The 15,570-nt window shown below is 41.5% G+C and overlaps 1 protein-coding gene across 1 annotated transcript in view; it reads left to right on the forward strand.

The window, feature by feature from the left end:
* Positions 1–15,570, forward strand: part of suco (SUN domain containing ossification factor) — a 41,005-nt gene that overhangs the window by 7,660 nt on the left and 17,775 nt on the right. The window contains 4 exon segments of the mRNA XM_051375998.1: positions 11,635–11,749; positions 13,801–13,902; positions 14,345–14,427; positions 14,429–14,680. Of these exon segments, the coding sequence (XP_051231958.1) occupies positions 11,635–11,749; positions 13,801–13,902; positions 14,345–14,427; positions 14,429–14,680 (552 nt within the window).

The following is a 15,570-nucleotide window of genomic DNA, read 5'->3' on the forward strand; positions in this document are numbered from 1 at the left end:
TTTGCTGAATGTTAAAAGCTTTTAAACTGTATATACGCAGTTTTCGGTTTGTTTATTATGCTTAAATGTTGGGGGTTGTCGTGCTTTTTCTTGCCTTCCTAGAGAAGGGCACTATTTTTCCCCTCCTGAAAATCCTGTTTCTTCTCTTCCCCTCCCCCTTTCTCACTCTGCTTGTCACTGTTTACCTTGTGCAGCTACTGACTGACTGTGCTTGTACCGTGTGCTGGTCTATTCCTCTCTTTTTCTCTGTTGATGGTTTAGTCTTGTACGCAGCAAGTGTGTGACTCTTTTTATGTGTGTGTGTGTGTGTGCATGCCTTTTAACAGTCAAGGGGAGGGCAATGTACAGAACGATGCATGTCTATAGCTGACACACGGGGCTACTAAAGAACATTGTATTCTAATGCTAATACAGCCATGTTTTACTTAAGCTTGCATATGAAGACATCCCAAAGCCATCAAATCTACTTTCCTCAAGCCGCCTGCTGAATGCAAAATCCCGTATCTTATTTCACAGGACAAAATAATTAGATTTTTAATGGACATCAGAATTAAATGTGCAGTATACAGTAGCCTTATTATTTCGGATTGCTTAATATTTAAGTGCGACTGTATACGTTGTTCAGAAGCAAAATATGACAGCATGTCAGTTTCCAGTGTTTTATTTAAAAAAAAAAACCAGGGGTGTTTCCTTGCTCATGAGGCCACTGTTTGCATTGGACTATGTATGGTAAATGTAAATGTTTCACCACGCTGCAGCACATTGGTACACTATGTACCGAGGTGAATGTTTGATGAGTTTTTGTTCTCCTGCTGTGCCTGCCGATGCATACACGCTGACTGAGAATGCACATGTATTGTTGTATCCACACCCACCCCTGCTAACCCACACTGGCAAAATGGCTTTTCCTATCAAATTACATTATATCACATGACTGCGTCCTTCAGTCCCATTGTCCTGGGCCGATGTTCCTGATGTCGCATTCCCAAGCCTCTTTGATCCCGGTCTGACTGGGACTATTGCGATGCTTCACAGTGTCACAGCTTCACTGTTGCCACCGTACTGTGACTGTGGTCTTTTTTGGCTTGGTACTAGAGAAGAGAGATGTGATTTATTTTTTATTTCTTTCAAACATAAATCTTTCTTCTTTGATTTCCCTTGTCAAGCAAGATAGGACTACTTAATTTTATAACAAGTGACTTTATTGTTACTATTTTTTTAAATGTAAAATATGAGCTTCTTTCATTATACCTGAGAAAAATGCTTTTTGGTTCTTGCAACCCATTATATTCATTTTAAATTAAAATGTACTGTGAATTTTACAAATTATTATATATTTTGCTTGGATTAACTAATTACAGTCTTAGTGAAGTAGCTAGGCATCATTTTGAACTTTGAGTCTTTAATTTAAACACAAACCTAACTTGTTATATACACATTTAATCAGGAAATAAAAACACTACACGTTGGCTCCAAAAATTGATAAAACACAACAGTTCTTTGGTTGGTCTTGGTCTTGCTTGCATTTACAAGACTTGTAAATTTGATTTAAAAATGATTCATGGTGTCTGTGCTCAGAGCCGCTCTTGTCTCAAGTTTTTCAGTTGCACTTGGGTACAAGATACACAGATAATAAGATAATGTACCTGGTTGGGTGCTACTGTTATGTTGTTGGGGTTTAAATGATATCTGAATTACGTCAATGATTTAACGGGCAAACACTCTCTCTAACGCTTTAGTTTTGGCTCTCATAATGTCAGTGAGCTGCAGGCATTGCATGTTAGGTGAACCTCACAGGAGGAACAGTCTTTCTTTCACCTGGTGACTTGGCCTACTGGTGCTACAGGCTAGCTTCCAAATAGAGGTGTGTTCATTCACACTACATCCTAGAGAAAGGCTCCTGTGTAAATTGTGAAGGATTTACATGCCTCACAGAGCCAGTTTAGACAAAGAAGGATCCTCACACATCTGAATGACAAACAAGCTTTACAAATAGCTTAAACTAGTGTGGATTATGAGAGTATAAGGCCTTTCATTATATAAGATAAACTTAAGTGTTTTATAAAATTGTGATCACCTGTCTTTAAGAAGGAACAGGATAGAGTGGTGTCATTCTTCCAGGAACTGCTGGGCCTTTGTCAATGTGTTTATTAGCATGACCTTTTTAACAATAATGACTAATAATATTTCAACACAGTTTAAAAATTAAAATCTTCTTGTTAAATAACTTCCAACTTCACAAAAAAAAAATCCTGGCTGACTCATCGATACGATGGATGATGTTCAACGTTAACAGTTACTTTATGATTTAACTCGCTACAAACTTGCTCCTCTTCCTCCGTTTTATTCGTCTCCTGTCCCTGCCTGAACTTGCCGTGTCTTCATCTCCAGATTTATAATAGTCGCCATCGGAGCCGCTGTAAATAAGCTGACCTCTGTTAAGGCTATGAGCTGCCCCCCGCTCCTATGCTAGTAGTGTTTAAACTCCCCCTGTCCTTCAAGCTCCCAGTCCAGGTACAGTCAGCTACGACTGCTCACTAGCTAGTGGTAGCAGCTAGTACAATTAGCATAAGCAAAAGTCCAACTGTACAGTGTTACAAGAGAAAAGGTCAGTGTTGCAACAATCCCCTGATAGTTTCACCCCAGTGACAAGGTGCCCCTCCCAAACTTAGTTTTATTTTATTATTATTATTTTTATTTTATTATTATTATTTTTATTTTATAGTTTTTTTTTATTTTTCTGCAACTGTGGAAATGAGCTTATTGAGTACAAATCAAATCCTATCTAGCTAACAAACTTTTTTGTTTTCTGTGGTATGGATGGAGTTTTGCAGGTAGGCAGGTAGTATTTTGGACATGGACAGAATGAGTTAAAAGAAGTCTGAATTTGTTTTTTGAAGAAGTTACTTTATTTCAAAGATTATTCATACTTCCACACTTTCTGGGATTGGTGCATTCATATTTGTCCTATCACTTTCCACTTGCTGGGAACCTCAAGAAAGCTCTGACGCTCTCTAAATTCTAGAGTATAGAAAGATAAAGAACGTAAAATGCTCTTACTCCTAAACCTAAAAATCATCACAAAAAGCATCAATTTGAGAGTTTTGGTCCCGTTAGGACTGATTTCCTGCTCTAAGATGCTTGATAAGTACAGACCCAGATCCTGGTGCCAGGATCATAATTCTTTGGAGCGGATAAACTGTATGGGGTATGCCTGTATTCCTCCTATACAGCAAGTCAGCACACAGCATTAAAGCACTTAGGGAAATGAGCTCACCACTCCAACCCTATTTACCACTTACAGTGCCTTTGGTCACTCCATGCAGAAGACTATTAGCACAACAGAGTGGGCATGCTAAGCTTTGGGACTAATTTGTCTGCAGTAGCAATGTAGAAAACATGAACATCCGTTCCCTGAAATTTTTCCCTTGACCCCACTGTAATTTCTGCTTAGTGGAGTTTCTCAAAAACAAGCGTCTCTGCTGCTTCTCTGCTGCTCTGTGTGCCTCTGAGGTATTGATTTGTTAGCATTATGAGCAACAGCTAGAGAGCATTAAACTGTGCCCAAGCATAATAAAGGTGCATTGACCACTTGCTGGTTAAAAAGAGTATAAATGGGTTATTGCAGAATTAGATTAGCCAACAGTCGGTATCAATCCAAAATAATTTCAGTACATGGACTGGGGAAGTGGTCCAAAGTACAAACACTATGAGCCAAATTTGCAGTGGTCAGCAGAACATCTGCCATTGACAGTTCATATTTCTGAATCTGTGTTTTGAATTTGATAGTCCTCGGGTGTAGAGTATCATTTTGATTTGAGATATAAGTCAGAGCCTTCGCTGTTCCAAAGTAAATCTTGTCTGGCTTTGCGAATTCATAGGAAGAGGAGTATAGGAGTATAGCTACAATTACAAAAAAAAATCAAGATTATACTTAAAAAATGTGAAAACATCTTTGAGAAACTGCTCTTCATGTACTTCATTCCCTGACATTGAAAATTAACTACTGTAACCCGTCTCTAGCAATCCCTTTGGGTACCTGAGCTGAACTCTATACGCACCATAGGTGAGGTGTTAGGTAGGGTCCACTTCAAAAATGTTTGTGTGAGAGTTGGAGAGCTTTTCACCAGTTCAGCCACTATGTCCTGGCTGCCCCAAGGATGCACCAGTGGAGCGGATTATGGGAGATCAGCAGGCTTTACAACAAACTGCTGCTCTACATTATTCCATGCTTCGATGTGGAGGGAAATTAGAATGCACATGCAAACATACACACACAGACCCACTCAGTCCTCTAAGGTTAGGCTTTTAGGCTCTGCCCCCCCCCCCTTCCTCCAAACAGTGACGACATGTTTTTGTCTGCCTGGCAGATGCGCTGCCCTACTTTTACTGGTGAGCCCTGGCACATCGCCCTGGCCCACAATCCACTTCTGCCCACGTGGATCCTGGATTCTCTCTCAGCTTTTTCTCCTTATCTTCCTGTCTGACTGTTTTTTTTGTTTTGTCAGCCATGTTGAGGTACACAGTATGTTGAGATTGAATTAGCATTGTCTGCCTGCTTGAAGTTTTTATTCTCAGATCTGTGAGAAATGTATTTTGCCGTGTGTGTGTGTGTGTGTGTGTGTGTGTGTGTGTGTGTGTGTGTGTGTGTGTGTGTGTGTGTGTGTGTGTGTGTGTGTGTGTGTGTGTGTGTGTGTGTGTGTGTGTGTGTGTGTGTGTGTGTGTTCTCTCTCCAAGCATGTGAATCAAATCAGTGTATAAGGTCACTACATCATCACACTGTTTTCAGTCAGCCTTTCTCGCGTTATTAACCCATCTCCCTGCACCACATGTCATATATCAAGAATAATCTGAACAGAGAAAACATCACAAGACTCTCCTCAGCCTTAGGACAGACAGAGGACAGACAGACACAATATTCACATTCCTGTTAAATTCATAATCAAGAGCACAATAACTAGTGATAGGCCGATTAATTAGGCTGATTATCTGACATTTTGAGATTATCGACATCAGCCGATCCCTGCACTCACAAGGCCGATATACAGACAAATGTCTGCAGATACATCTACTGGCAGCCTTGTCAGTGTGGCTGCTGTGGAACGATGTTAGCACTTGTGAATTTTGGGAATGTGGTGAAAAAGTTAGTGTAGAGCACTTACTGCGTCCTGCTGTAAACGTTTGCCTGAGTGTAAACATGTTTCTTCCATCCTAAATGACAGCAAATCTGATCTAAAACTGTTACTGGCTTGCATTAAATATATATTATTTCTTAATGTATACAATAATGAAGTTGAATGTATTTTTCTATTTCATTAATTAATGAAGATTCCATCTAAAACATCTGAGATAACCATGTCTATCAGATACAAAGTGCAAGGAATAATGGTATACACGACTTCTCTTTGTTTTGATCTTGGCATTATATACCGGCCTCCCTGCTCCATAAATATTGCCACCGACCAATCAAAAAACCCATATTGGTCAACCACAAATGAGACCTATTCCCTGTGACTTCAGTAATTGACAACCAGTTTGTCTTATTTACTGTATTGATGTTCATGACTCCTCTTCTTATACTTTTGTGTATTGATCTCCTCTCTAGCATGTTTTGTCACAACAGTTGACACAGTGACACAGTTTAAGTAATTAAATACAGTTAAGGAGGGTAAAGACTTAGTGTACATCATGTGCTGTCAGTTACAGTGTGTGAGAGAGAGATAGATAGAGGGAGAGTTAATATAATAAGCAGCAACAAGCTGATCTGAGATTTAGGCCAAGAGGCCAAGGCAGTAATTAATCTGCCCTGGCCCCGGTTATATACTTTGTGTGTTGCAGTGTCATGCTATGAGAAGGATGAGTGTGTATGAGAGGGCAGGGTGACGAAGCTCTTTTGATCTAGACTAATCTAACAGTAAAAAGTCAATGGGAAGAAACACCAAAGCAATAAGGCTGTAGGGCTCATAGACCCAAGGCTATAGGAAGCTACGCTCACAAGTCCACACATGTTGTCATGCTAGAAGCCTCTGAAAACTTTTAGTCATCATGCAAACATCCTGCCTGAGAAGAGATCAGAGCACAGTTTGCATGTCATGCAGCTGGTGATAATATTTGACTCGGTGCTGGCAGATGAATCTATCCTCCAGCCTGTTATCTCTGCAGTTTTGTCTGCTCTGTGTCAACCCAGTCAGTTAGTACAGTACCTTACAGTTGGTTTTACCACGTCTCCTTGTTCTGAATGGTCCTAAAGCCAACAGGAAATATCAGGGGATTTGGGTGTTCGGAACCAGCAGAGACAGTGTATCAGGACATGGAGCCAGTGTGTCTGTGGGCTTCTGTGCAAAGCTGTGTTGCTTTTGATTGTGTTACTTTGCATTGAAAGGCAATATGATGGCCAAACAAGTAGAATGTTTTCAGAGGTTATGGCTCATGTTGTAGTTGTGTCGTAAAGCCATCAGAGCTCGAGAGGAGCCCTTTTGTGCACGCTCATGTTTTTATAATGGGTGGCAAACAAGCTGATAATGTCCTCTTCAGCACTCTTTTGAATATTACTAAATGATTGAGCCATTTGTAGCCAAGGAAGAGCATAAAATAGGGAAAAACTTAAATTGAAAAACCCCCAGGTGCTTCTGAAGTGGGACAGGAAATGGGGATAGTGAGAGAATGAGGAAGAGTGTATTTGCAGGCTGCTGACTCATTTGTCTTGCCTCAGGCTCTTCCTTCATTAGCTTGGCATTGACCCAGTACTAGTACGTAACATACATTGCACACTTGAACATTTAGTCTGTCGTGGTCTCTGTATTTTTGTCTATTCGTGGGTTCTAAATTCCTCCTCCCACTGTTGCATAACCAGTTGAAATAAAAAGTAGGTCACAGCACACCCCCAAAGCAGGTCCTGTCAGATCAGCCCCTTCATCACCCTTTCTTCCCCTCTCTTTTTCATCTTTAGAAGGAATGTCAGCACTCTTTCTGTTCACTTATTGAAATGACGCTGAGTGGGGGGGGCATCATTCCCACTTGTTTTACAGTACATAGCCTTTATGGTGTTGAATTGATCCACATGTTTTAATCTTCTGTATTTGAATTGTTATTATTTGAATAGCACTCTGTTACTTGGCAGGTTTAAGTTCAACATTGGTTCAGTGAGTCACATTGCGGAAGTCAGTCAGATTTGCATCCATCATCACGGATGTTTGTACAAAATTGTTTACTCTGTGACGTGTTCACTTGAACCTGCACTGTGGTATGTGATCTGTTTGTCACCTATGTGTATTTACACAAGTGTTCTCTTATCTTGGTGATTCAAGACCTTTAAAAGATGATAACAAGCAAAGTTTGGGAGATAAATAGTTAATTAGTGAAACAGTCAGTTTGACTATTGGGTATTAATAACAGAAACCTTAAATGCAAATTTTAGATGAGGTTGTACATCTCTAAAAGAGTTTAGTGTGTTTGTGTGTGTATATAGTATAGTGACTCAGTATAGTTATTTGAAACTAGACTGTGAAACTAGACAGGGAATCAGCCCAGCTGTGTTTCAGAGAACATGCAGGAAAAAAGACACCTTGATGTGAAATATCAGCAATGCTAAGGCTGTGTGGCGTCTAGTAGGGCTGTAACAGTTCTGAAACCGAGACCGAAATCGCGACACAAAAGTCCACGGACTCGTGTCGCGGATCCGAGATAGAGAACCGCGACACACTCCCTCCCTGGACTGTTGAGCTCTTGTTAAGACAGTGTAACTGCGGTGGTGGCGGCGGCCCATGGGGTGGTAGCGGCGTACGCCTATATCGTATTTGTATTGACAGTAGGTTATTCTAGGTCATTTTCCCCCTTATTTTAGTGTTTATTTACTACTTTAATCTGCTCCCTTTCTCTTCTCCCCACACTCACACACAGCTCACACACCTAGCCTGGACCTCTGGTCACTCAAGGCAAACACGCCCGCTTGCTCCGCCTCTTTCTGTCTCTCTTTCCCTGTGTGTGTCTCTGCTGACTTTCTCCATCAGCAGTACGTTTCATAAACTCACCCGTGATTCAGTTTTCAAGTGCGCCGCATGTGGGTCCAAACCGAAACTAACGTTAGTGGGTGACATCTGCAGTGGTGCGTTCATAATAATGGGCATAATGTAAGATTTCTGCCGTATCCGCTTAATGTAATATCAGATAACATCTCTCTCTCTCTCTGTTTCTCTGCAAAATGGGGAAACGGAGAAAACCGCGGTATGAACCGAACCGTGGCTCAAAAATCGAGGTCTGAACCGAACCGTGGATTTGTTGAATCGTTACACCCCTAACTAGTAGTGATATTTTGAAAGCTTTGAGTAAACTGATCATGCAAAGATTTAACCCGAGATCTGCACCGATCAGTTATTATGCAGCCCCATACGCAACAAACTGTGTTTTGATGGCTGGTCTGCGTATACAAACAATTCTTTCCTGAAACCATGTTACAGCTGTGGACATGTTGACCAAAGGAATACATTCTTATGTGTAGGATCTTGTGTGAAAATAAAGTTTAAACCAAAAGAATATCTGCCAGTTATTGAGAGTTAATTAGTGACTTCTGACAGGCAGTGCCCTATAACCACGCTTTAAACTGATTTATAAGTTCTGTGTGGATAGACTTGTGTGTCTGTATATCAGAATCAGTATAAAACAATGCATAGAGACATACATCATATATTTATTAAGTAGTACATACACAGTAATTGTACATCCTCTTACTCTTCATTGCCTCTGAGTTCAAAATCTTTCCCAACTTCTTCTCTCATCTCTCAACTACCTGCTTGTCTCAGGATGGATATGTATATATGTGCTATCATCAAAGTTCCTCCATGTTAGTGTAAATGGATTTTCCTATATAGCAGTGTCTTTCTGTACTTCACACCAAAGGCTGTTATGATCTTTGGGTGTTTCGCTTCAAATGTTGCCTATTGGGGGCAAAGGGTAGAACTGACCTGACTGAACACATAATTTGAGGACGTTATCTCTGTTTTAGTCCGCCCCGATAGTCAATAGTCAGTTATTGAGTTACTAAATAAACAAGATTTTTCTAGACCTAAATATTTGACATTTAAGTATAAAAAAGGACAACATAATATTTCCACACATGACATTAATCATCATTTATGTTGTATAGGGCATTGCATGTTGTCCTTGTAATTTGCTGGTATTTCATTTACAGCAGTGTGTTACATCATTTTGTTCATTGTGTATTCTGAAATAAAATACGTGGGAGGTGTCTTCTCCGTACATTTATGGAGGTTTTACTGTTTGACGGCGGAGGAGGAGTTGAGACATTTGAAACGTAACACAACACAACATAGTTTAAAGCTATGGAAAGCTAAGTTTAGCCAGGAGCCTATATTAGTCTGTGGTTCATATTTACCCCTTAGTATCTGTACACTGCTTGGCTCTTAGGTTTCCCTCACTGGCTTTGTGGCCCCTCCTAAGGGAAAGCTTATATTTGAGGTGTTAATGCCTATAGGAACATGCACACATTTCATCATCTGCAGGGATCCAAAATAACTGTAACTGTCATGTCTTGGAGTCGGAGTTAGCTGTCCCTTTTGAATTGAAGAGCAAGGGCTTCTTCCTAGGTGTGGCATTTTGCACCTATGTTACAGATAAACAGATAAATTAATCCGCATAGAAATTAATTACTCTAGCAACTCAGTCATCTTTACTGCAACATAACCAGTGGATATGTTGTATTTTCAGTAATGGGTCAAAACCCTTGTCTGTAAACTAAATGTGGTCAATGGCATGTCTACTTGAGTAGCTTCATTATTTGGATTAACAATTTATGTTTCTGACTTGTCGTTTCCTCATAAATCTGATCTGGTGTACAGCGCAGCTTTCAAAAGATCCTCTTCCAAATGAAGTGTCAGCTGGATGTTCTTGTCATCTTTTTATCTCATCATTCAACCCCTCCAAATGTTAATGAACAGAATACAGATGGAGAGGCCCTCTGACTGACAGGACCCTGACTTGCACAGATGGTTGTCTCTAGGTGCTCATCTCCCTCCTCCTGACAGCCAGGCTGACAGGGCGCTAACATGACTGTCCATGTGTCCCACTCTTTCCTGACATTGATATTTGACCGCTCAAGGGGAACCGCTCCAGTTTCAGAATCACATGGTGTATCTGAGCTTTTGCATCCTTCCCTCTTGTCACTGGTGCAATGTGTCATCATGCTCAGAGTTAGATTTTTGCATTAGCCTTAATGTTTTCAGGTTGAACAAATGTACAAGGCAGTGCCTGTAGTTCCACGTAATAGAGCTCTGATTAAGTAATTCAATGTGTTTTGAGTGTCTACTTTTGGCCTTGTTTGCCTAACTAAGGGCTACTGTGTGTGAGAGGTCTTTGTTTGATGTTGGCGCCTTTTAGTTTAACTCAGTCTGTATATGACGAGTTAGCCTAATAGCTCTAAAGTAGTCTGCTTACTGACTTATTAAAGTCCAAAGAAGTTAAGTGTAGATATAGTAGGTGAGTTATGGAAAACACCCTAGCAGAGGGAACATGTTTAGACAGACCTCTTGTTGAGCCTCACTCTCTCCTTGCTCCATTCTTCACTTCGTTTGAACACCACTGATAAGGGGTTGAGAAGCAGCTGCCTTTCTCCTGTGTCCCTATCTTCATCTGTTCTGTCCTTATCACTCTCTTGCCTCGCCTGCCTTCTTTTCCTTCTGCTTGTTTCTCATGGCTTCTTATCCTTTCCATTCCAGTTTATTTTGCACTCTGTCATCAAGACTATAAGCTGTCCTGTATTGAAAAATCCCTCCTGCTATTACAGTAGTCCCATTGTCTGCCAGAGATGATGTCGATTAGTCTGTGCTCCAGGCTTCATGTTAGCCATGTTGGCCTTGAGCTCGCTGCAGTTAAAGAGCAGCTATGTTTTGCTGCCCACCTGTACTGCACATTATGGGTAGTGCTTGAAACTAGGCGAACATAATTGAGAAGAAAAGGTAAAAGTTGCACACATGCGCGCACATGTGAGCTGTATTGAAATAAGATTGACTTGGAGATGCCTGAGAGTGTTGCAGCAATATCTTGGGCCTTGCTTAGCCTAAAGGACAGAATTGAACAAGGGAGGGAGGTGGAGAAGACCGATTCTAAGAATGCAGTTTGCCTTGAGCAGCTTACAAGAATACACAAATAACAAGAGTGGAATTTTGTTTACACCGGTTATTTACACATGATTATTCACTTTCTGCCTTTGTCTTGCTCTCTGCCTGTATCCTTGTAGGCCTAATTGCAATGTTTCTCTTCTGAGTTTATCTCTCTCCCTTTGTATCTCTGCTTTCCCTCATTGCACATTCAGCCTCCTTTGCTCTTCTACACTCAAAGTATTTTTATTATTGTAGTACAGCTACAGCCTTCTTTTAATTCAAAAGCACTGATTGTTTAGAGCATATTGTGCCGTTTAACCTCTATGTGTATCTGTGTTTTAAACTCATATCATAATTTTAAAATAGCAGTGAGTTGATATAGGATTGTAATGTTGACCGTTTTTTAGTATATGCAGCTACTTTTTTAACAGGCTTTGATTACCCTCTAGATGTTACTCTTGTATGATAGTCAGAGTAAGCTTGCATTGTGCTGACAATATTTTCCCTGTTTGTGTTTCAGGTACCCCAGTCAATATGTGTATTGTTCAGAGCAGAGCTTGTCTGGCCAAGGTCAGTCTGCCGGGGACCAAAACCCTGACGGCCAAAAGGAGGAGCAGGACTCCACGCAACACAAGGTGTTTAAAAATCAGGCAGTCACACCAAGCATTGCTTTCAATAAACAGCTGTAATACACTATTGTACTGTAATAAAGAACACATATGTTTGATAAATGATATCAAATAACATTATAGTACCATCAACTTCTTAATGTTGGAAAAATTCTTATCACTCCGCCTAGAAAGTATACTCTAATTGTAATTGCCACAACATGAATCACCCACAGAGGAGCTGTAGCAGTTTACCTAAAACAAAGAAACTGCCCCCCCCCCCGGAGACAGACCCGGAAGGGGAGCTTGCTGGCGAGTGTCTGGTGGCCGGGCCTTGAGCCATAGGGCCTGGTTGGGCACAGGCCAAAATAACTAAATGGAGTCTACATGGTGCCCTGTGGGCCCACCACTTACAGAGATAGGCATTTGGGTTGGGTGCATTGTTGACCAGTTGGCAGATAGGGATCCGGTTTTGCTAACCCCTGGCATAGCAAACCTCTTTGGGGGAAAAGGAACCAGAGGTAGTGCGGGAGGCAGAGTGGTACCAACTAGATATAGTTGGCCCCATCTCTATGCATAGCACTGGGTCTGGAACCTAACTCCTGCAGAGGGGCTGGAATCTTTGGAGGATGAGAGACGTTGGGTGGGTTTCAGGAAACTCCAGCGAGTCCCCAGCTGAGCACTGTTGTATTGAAGTTCCCCCAGAGGACCAGAGGGTTGCTTCTGTGCAACTAGGAGTCGCTGAGAGGTTCTGTCTGGACAGTAGTTGGCCAGTGGTTGGCCCAGGGGTGTCCTGAAGCAGCAGATAGGTACTGGGAGTCCAGAAGGGCAGTGGCTTTTTTGTGGTCGCAGGAGCAAAAACGTTGCTTGGGAAGTCTAGACTACCACGCTTAACCTGCTTCCACCGCCAACCAGCCTCAGATATGCGACAGAAGATGAATGGATATTCAGTGTGGTTAATACTGCTGGTTCATCTTGTTGACCAGCTGTAGGATGAGGGCAGTATTATTAGAATCGCTGCTTGTGGTGATATGTAATAATGCTGAGTTAACAGAACACTAGTGGTAGGTGTTGGGTCATGCACTTTAGTGACCCACTAACCCCTGGTTAGTAGTAGGTCTGAAGAGAGGAGGAGTAGCTATAAATATATGGATTATAGAGGCTAGCCTGTCGATGGTGGGAGTGTGAGGGTATTGCATAATTCTTTGCTGAACCCACCAAGATAGGCGTCATTGAAGAAGAAAATAACATATCAGTTGTTTCACTTTATCTCTTTAAACTTTACAACTGATAATCTTGTATGATTTGAAACTGTGTCAGGATCAGTCACAAAGAGTGAAAACAATGTTCAGTACATGAAGATTAGAGCCACTTCCAGGTAAAAAGTTACTTAGAAAGCAGCCCAGTTACACGTTGTCAAGAACATAGGTTTCTCTATATAATGAATATAGGTTAGGACCAGCCCTGATTAGAGTTCAGAGTACTCAAAGCTTTCCCAATTCTCCACTTTAGTGGCTGGATGGAGAGTAATCCATCTTAAGTCAGTCAACAAGAGTTTGCCTGAGGCGGACTGATGCTGGCTCAGAGCTGGGTTGGGTTAAATATTTGATACCCTCAGCTCTTATGAATGGGCCCTCAAAGTTGCATGTGTGGTAATGTGCGCATGAGTATAAGAATGAACAATAATTTGAGGAAACAAGTGTGTTTTGGTATGCATGTGTAAGCACAGATGAAGGGGGATCATTGTTTGTGATTCAGGCGTGCCAGGGCAGTTCAACAGGCCTGGCAGTCTGTCTTTGGCCTTTATAACAGACTCTTTGTCTGTCAACAAAAGGCTTTTTTCTTTCCACAACCAGAGATCCAAAGACCTTTTGCGTTTGACATTTTCACACAAAAATGCATTTTTTAAACTAAACATAATCCATCAATATTGCCTTTCAAAGAGTTTGAATTGCTGTATTGGGATAGTGCTTCATTTTTAGGCAGTTGTATTTGTATCTGCTTTGTCACCATTTAAGGTCCCTTTTCAACAATGTGGAGTGTGTGATGTGGAATTTTTTTATTTATTTTTTCCCTAGGTGTTGGAAGAATGGACGACACACACATCATACGATATGGGACTGGAGACAGAGAGAGAAGCACTAGAGAAGCTGGCAACACACAACATACACCAAGAACAGGTAACATCATATATTTATCAGTTGTTAAAAATTCAAAACTAAGGCTTCGCAATACTGATCAAATTAAAATTACAATATGCAGGACAACCAAGATGGTGTGAAGCATGAGTAGAAATCAGTGTTTCAACTTGTACTTGTTTTCTTCATCACATACAGCACACTATACAGGATGGTAAATAGGGGGGTGGGAAAGTTGGCCTCTAGTCAAGTTCCACTTATGGCTTTTAAACTTTTAGCTTCAGAGTGCCTCAAAGTCTTTCAGTTCAAATATAATACGCTTGGCTGAATACATGGATATCAATAATGGGAATATATTCTAAGGATTGCTATTGGTGGATTCAGCAGACATTTTGTACACAAGAAAAGTTCGCGTTCACTTTTCATTTTGGGTACTGATGGATTAGGTTTTATATGTGAATGTTTTTCTGTTTTCTCTCACCAGACTGTGAATCTACGGGAAGCTGAGGAGAAGGAGACCAAGCCTGATGCAGAGTCAGACACTCTACCTATTGCTCCTGAGCCAGAACCCCACCCAGACCCCCCAGGCTGATTTGGACCTGCAGACTGACACCCAGGATCATGACCAGGAAGTCCCTGTGTCATCCACTCCAGAACCAGTTCCAGCACAGGGCCAAGTGTCCACAGATGCCCCAACCCCAGCAGAGATCTTCAGTGATGCCCCTGCTGCACAACCCAGCCTGGACTCAAATCCAGCCACATCCCCAGATGAAGCTGAAAACAAACCTACCTCACAGAGTGCCGGCCAGACCCACACAGGGTAAGCTCAGCTTCATTTCCTTATTCCAGAGACCTGGTCTCTGGCATTAGAAGTTGGCTATAACCACAGAGAAATCTCATTGGTAAACTAACTAACTAAATTATAATCTTAGATGGCTAAGAAAATGTTTCTCTGGTTAAATGGTTAAAGCCAATTTCAACCCAGTCCAGGTATGATATAGGTAAAATTGTTTTCCAGTGCTTGCTGCCATTGGCGTACCTGACCTTGCACATTTTATTTGATATTTTTGTTGGTTTGCTTTTGTTCCCATTAGTTGTTTTATTTTGTTTTAAATTGAACCACTGTTAATGACTGATCACAAACTGAAAGAGAAACTCAAATGAGAGCTGGTCTGACATCCTGGATATTTCAAAGTCCCGTTTGGGGAAGTGGTGGCCAGTGTCATGAAGCTACATGGAACTGCTCATGTTCTCAGAAATTTTGTCGAATGGGCTTTGAAATGGAAGTTTGTGGACACTGTGGAAGATCAACTGTGTGAACTTTGGACTTTTGACCAAGATTAGTCTGGATATCCCCTGGGTTGAACATTCAAGAAGAATATATACATCCAACATTTCCATTCAGCTCCTTTCTCAAAGCAGCTGTCGACATCAGGACATTTTAAGACATGCACTTCAACTGCCCCACCAGCGAGTGACCTCTCCATCCCCTTTGTCCAACCACTTCTTTCTCTATTCACTCTTTCTCCTACCCTCTCTCTCTCCTACCCCCTCTCTCTCTCTCACTCTCTCTCTCTCTCTCTCTCTCTCTCTCTCTCTCTCTCTCTCTCTCGCTCGCTATTGGTGTCATTTATCTCCTCCTCCTCGCCCCCTTCCCTACTTGTCTCCTCTCTCCCACCCCATCCTCCTCTCTCTACCCTCCCCAGTGTA

This window comes from Dicentrarchus labrax, unplaced genomic scaffold, assembly GCF_905237075.1.
Source record: "Dicentrarchus labrax unplaced genomic scaffold, dlabrax2021, whole genome shotgun sequence".
Classification (NCBI taxonomy): Eukaryota; Metazoa; Chordata; class Actinopteri; family Moronidae; genus Dicentrarchus; species Dicentrarchus labrax.